Raw genomic sequence first — 6,000 nt, forward strand, 5'->3', positions numbered from 1 at the left:
AGCGACCATCTTGCCTAGCAATGTCATCCCGAACCGAATGGAGTGAGGGACAGATCGGGAGAGCATCCGTGCTCCCTGTTGTAACGCCACGACTTTTCCTGGAGGAAGGATCACCAACCCCCCGGGAAGTGTCTAGGATCATACCTTAGAAGGGTATCTGCTGAGCTGGTACCGGCAACGATTTGTCTAAGTTGATCATCCAACCCAGGCGAGAAAGAGTATCCACCGTGATGCTTACGCAGTCTGCACAGGCCTGAAAAGATGGCCCTTTGATTAATAGGTCGACTAGGTATGGTAGAACCACCATGCCCCGAGAATGAACATGACTGCCACCATGACCTTGGTGAACATCTTTGGGAGAGGTGGGGAGGCCAAAGGGCAAAGCCGTGCACTGGAAGTGTTCGTCGCGAAACGTAGGAATCTTTGGTGAGGTGGAAAAATCAGGATATGGAGATAAGCATCCCGGATGTCGATGGATGTGAGAAACTCCCCCTTCTGCTTTGAGTTGATGACCGAGAGAAGGGACCCCATTCGGAAGTGACTAGTGATGAGCGAATATACTCGTTGCTCGGCTTTTCCCGAGCACGCTCGGGTGGTCTCCGAGTATTTGTGACTGCTCGGAGATTTAGTTTTTGTTGATGCAGCTGCATGATTTACAGCTGCTACCCAGCCTTAGTACATGTGGGGGTTGCCTGGTTGCTAGGGAATCCCCACATTTAATCAAGCTGTCTAGTAGCCACAAATCATGCAGCTGAGGCAAGGAAAACTAAATCTCCGAGCACTAGCTAATACTCGGAGATCACCCGAGCGTGCTCGGGAAAACCCGAGCAACGAGTATATTCACTCATCACTAGAAGTGATGAACTCTGATGAATTTAGCAGTTTAGATCCAGTAGGGCACACTGTTTCGTCCTTTTTTGAAACCACGAACAGGTTCGAGTAAAACCCTTTGAACCTTTCGTCTTGGGGCACCGTAATGATGACTCCGTTATTGCGGAGTGCGTCTATGGCTTGGTAGAAAGCCATCGCCCACGATTCTGTTTTGGGGGAACGAGACAGCAAAAAACAAGTGGGCGGGGAAGAAGAGAACTTTAGCTTGTATCTGGAAGACACCAGGGCCCTGACCCATCTGTCGTGAACGACCGACAGCCAGGCCTGACGGAACAAAAGCAGAGGGCCGCCTACCTTGCTGGTGTCCGTTGGATACCGGAAGGAGTCATTGCGCAGAGAATCTGTGGGATCTGGATCCCTTGGATCTAGACTGTTCTGGCCTGCTTTTCCATGAGGAATTGGATCTATGAGACCTGGGAGCCCGTCTTTACGCGGAAGACACCCTGAGCCGGAAGAAGCGGACGTAGAGGGCCAGCTCGTGTTGCCGCGAACAGTCCGGAACCGGGTCTGCTGTTGACTCCGAAAAGGCCGACTGGGCTTTCGCTGGGAAAGGAATTTACTTTTCCCTCCAGAAGCATTGGAGATAAGTTGATCTAGTTTCTCTCCAAATAGGCGACCGCTCTGTTAAGGCAGAGAGGTTAGGGACTTTTTTGAAATGGAATCCGCGTGCCACTCTCTGAGCCATAATGCCCTCCTGATGGGGATGGCATTATGCCGATGCAGCGCAATCGGCGGCGTCTAGAGAAGCGTGTACCACGTAATAGCCCGCACAGGAAATATGACTAGCAAGGCTCGCTGCCTCAGGAGGGAGGTTAGTTTCTTGAATGAATTTAGAAAGGTCCTCTGCCCAAGTGGCCATAGCTTTAGCCACCCATGTCACAGCAAAGGATGGAGAAAGTGCAGAGCCAGAGGCTTCAAAGACCGATCGAGCAAGATTTTTAATCTGTCGGTCAGTGGGATTTTTAATCGATGAGCCATCAGATAGGGATAAGAGAGTTTTTGATGAGAGGTGCAATATGGGAGGCTCTACTGACGGGGACTCAGCCCTTTCTTAGATCAGGAGCAAAGGGAAATCTTGTTTCAAGGGGTTTGCAGTGAAACATTTGTCCGGCCAATTCCTATGTCTCTGAACAATGTCAGTAAACTCGGGTGATTGACCAACACCCTATGGGGATGTTTAGCCCTTTTGAAGGACACCGCGTGTCATCTGCTATAGCGGAAGAGTCTTCCTCCACCCTCAGTCTTGTTGACTGCCTCGATGAGGGCATCTACCGTCTCCTGACACTGAGTCCAGGTCTATGGAGAAGTCCGACTCGTATTCTGAGTGGCGTTCGCTACGAACCCCTTCAGAGGGGCAGCGGGAAATTGGACTCGAGGACCCCGAAGCACGAGAGTGTGTGGAGGACGTGGTATGGGTCCGCTTCCTAGAATCTTGTGCGGATCTTGCTAGAGAACGACCTCTGCTGGCTAACGGTTCCTGTACAGAAGGGGAGCTTTTCGTGCCAGGTAGAAGGGCGCCCTGACTTGAGGAAGGGTCCCGGAGAGACTATTGCCTGCACCAGACAAGACATAAATTGTGCCAGAGATGTAGCCCACTCAGAGGGACTAGGTCCACTAGGGTCAGCATTAGTGGAGGGCTCCTGGACGCGTGTCAGGTCACAGGCTGAGCAGAAAAGGGTATTATGGCCCCGGGTAGTGAAGAATTGAAAGTGGTACATGAGGCAAAAAACACTGTGTGTGTTTTGTTAGCCTTCCTTGCTTTAGACCAGTATTTCTCAACTCCAGTCCTCAAGACCCCACTAAAGGTCATGTTTTCAGTATTTCCTTAGTATTGCATAGGCGATGGAATTAATGCTTGAGCAGGTGATGAAATTATCACCTGTGTAATACTAAGGAAATCCTGAAAACATGACCTGTTGTGGGGTCTTGAGGACTGGAGTTGAGAAACACTGCTTTAGACTGTGACATAGTGTACCCTTGATAGCCCACTGTACTCAGGGAAGCGTACTGCAGAGAAGGGGTAAAGCTCAGTTTTGTAGCTAACCCAGGTCTGGTGTCTTGTGCCTCCAAGGATGATGTCCCTTGTCCCCGCTCTTTCTGCTGTTCCTGACCGCTCTGCTGTGCCAGATACCGCAATGAAAAACGCAACCACACGCTCTCCGGTGCTGCAGCGCAGATGTAGCAGCGCAAAAGGTTCTGTGCTTCTTAGGCCACTCAATCCACCATCCCTTTGATAGGGAGGTGGAGAGGGACAGACTGCCTCTTTCCATCATCCGCTTTCTGTCAGTGGTGATGCAGTGGGGGCTGCATGGACGCCAATGGGGGGCCTCTCTACATCCCATGGGTTCAATCCCTAGGGATGGGTCAGGGCCATTTTCCGGCTGTAGCCTGGCTCCGGAAGGGGGTACATGGAGGCGACACTCCGTGTTCCCGTCTGTTGGTGGTGTGGGGAGATCGGGACCCTAAGGGAACTGTCGCCCCTAAAGCGAGCCCAGGCATGGTGAAGAAACAGTGCAGGAGGGGGTAAGGGGAGGCGACACTCCAGGTTCCCGCCTGTTGATGATTCAGGGAGATCGGACCCCTGAAGAAGTCCGTCGCCCCTTCGTTTCGTGAAGGAAAAAAAAACGTAAAAATATTAAAAATGTAAAAAATAAAATAATAACGTTGGGGTCTGGAACCCAGACACAAGTGCCTCCTACGGACACTAAGCAAGAACTGATTCGATTACAGCCAGCATGAGGGTGTATACTGCAGAGGAGGAGCTAATTTTGTTCAAGTTTTCTTAGTGTCCTCCTAGTGGCAGGCAGCATAACACCCATGGACCTGTGTGCCCCAGTGAGGCAAAGGAGAAATAGCACTGAATCATGAGCAGTGTGGTGGACATTCAATGCAGTCTTCATTCATTACCAAAAGCTGCTGTTACATTTTTAGACTTTTTCTAACCGTAACTATGGTTAAAGCAAGGCTTATAAAACAGTTACATCAAAGATAAAAACATATACATATCTGTAATTAAAGTTTTTTTTCTTTGATGCCACAGTTTAATAAGCCACATACTATACACATACACACCAACATTTGTTTTTTGCTGAAAGCAAAACATAAAACTAGAAGGTCAAAGCGTAAACTAAACTTATTACAGTTATCTACTCAAATTACATTTTCTGTGCTTGGGTGATAAGGGGTTTAATACTGGATTGATAGAAGAGTCTTGTGGAGGAACAATTCGGGGGCTAGGCTGAGCAAAAACACTACCACCGGTATACGAGCAGAGGATGTCCAGTTCACACACTCGTCAGTTTCTGAAGAACTAATCTATATATATATATAATTGTCTAAGGGTTTTTACGTCTGTCTGTCTGTCCTGGAAATCCCGCGTCTGATTGGTCGAGGCCGCCAGGCCTCGACCAATCAGCGACGGGCACAGCATGGCGACGATGATGTCATAAAGGTTGCCTCGACCAATCAGCGACGGGCACAGTCTGCCGCGAATTCTGGAATCATCATTGTCCATATACTACGGGGACATGCATATTCTAGAATACCCGATGCGTTAGAATCGGGTCACAATCTAGTTTACTATATAATTGTCTAAGGGTCACTTCCGTCTTTCTGTCTGTCCTTCTGTCTGTAACGGAAATCCCAAATCGCTGATTTTGCAAAATGGACGCTCCTTACTCCCCGCAGTCAGTGCCCGCAGTCCATACTCTCTCCCCCCCCCATTCAGCGCTCACACAGGGTTAATGGCAGCGTTAACGGACTACGTTATGCCGCGGTGTAATGCACTCCGTTAACGCTGCTATTAACCCTGTGTGACCAACTTTTTACTATTGATGCTGCCTACGCGGCATCAATAGTAAAGATCTAATGTTAAAAATAATTAAAAAAATAAAAAATCATTATATATTCACCTTCCGTGGGACCCGGATCCAGCCGAGACCTTTCCCGCTCCTCGCGACGTTTCGTTGACCAGTCCATGCATTGCGGTCTCGCGAAATGATGACGTAGCGGTCTCGCGAGACCGCACGTCATCATCTCGCGAGACCGCAATGCACTCTTGGGACCGGAGCGTCGCGAGGAGCATCGGTAAACGCCTGGGCTGGATCCAGGGGCTGACGGAAGGGGAGTATATAACTTTTTTATTTTAATTTTTTTTTTGTAACAGGGATATGGTGCCCACATTGCTATATACTAAGTGGGCTCTGTTAGATACTGCGTGGGCTGTGTTATATACTACATCTCTGTGCTATATACTACGTGGCTGGGCTATATACTACGTGGCTGGGCTATATACTACGTGGCTGGGCTATATACTACGTGGCTGGGCTATATACTACGTGGCTGGGCTATATACTACGTGGCTGGGCTATATACTACGTGGCTGGGCTATATACTACGTGGCTGGGCTATATACTACGTGGCTGTAAACTACATACATATTCTAGAATACCCGATGCGTTAGAATCAGGCCACCATCTAGTAGACCTAATAAACTCTTTGTAAAAATAAATTCCAGCAGTCTTATACAGGGAAGTATAAAGGAAAAGTTATCAATCGGCATGTGGTTGTTCAAACTCACCTGTCTGCAAAAACATAAGGATGAGATGTCTGCCATGACAAAGGGCGAAATTTCATCACAGAAATGAACCTCCCCAAATTATGTATTTCTTGCTTCTGATATTCAGAATACACCATTCCAGACAGGTAGAAAAGCTTTGCACCCTGGAAAAGAAAGATCAGGGATTGTCAGCCCAACAACATACGGTACGTCACATATAAAATGTATAGAAAAAGAATTGATTTAAGCAAATGAGGTGTGACTCTCAGCGAGATAGTGAGGACAATGTGCACATAGGTTTTTTTTGAGGCATTCAACAATTATGAAGTTTTAACACCTTAACGCTCCACAATGAATATATACATCATGAGCCATGTCAGGATATTGAGAGTGGGCTCAGCACTATTGATGCACGAACGTGCTCAGATAATATGTTAGACAGCCACGAAACGTGGGGATTGCCTGTTTGTTAGGTAATTACTGCATGTGTTGCAGCTGTCTAAGAGCCGCCAGACATGCAGCCGCGGGGACTCGAACATATTATATTATCC

The 6,000-nt window shown here is 48.2% G+C and overlaps 1 protein-coding gene across 3 annotated transcripts in view; it reads right to left on the reverse strand.

Annotated features, from left to right (window-relative positions):
• The window catches only part of BMS1 (BMS1 ribosome biogenesis factor), a 91,178-nt gene that overhangs the window by 73,020 nt on the left and 12,158 nt on the right, over positions 1-6,000 (reverse strand). For all 3 annotated transcript variants that reach the window (XM_077259387.1, XM_077259389.1, XM_077259388.1), the window contains exon 6: positions 5,471-5,613. In XM_077259387.1, coding sequence (XP_077115502.1) covers positions 5,471-5,613 — 143 coding nt within the window. The remainder of the gene's footprint in view (positions 1-5,470; positions 5,614-6,000) is intronic.

Source organism: Ranitomeya variabilis, chromosome 4 (genome assembly GCF_051348905.1).
Source record: "Ranitomeya variabilis isolate aRanVar5 chromosome 4, aRanVar5.hap1, whole genome shotgun sequence".
Classification (NCBI taxonomy): Eukaryota; Metazoa; Chordata; class Amphibia; order Anura; family Dendrobatidae; genus Ranitomeya; species Ranitomeya variabilis.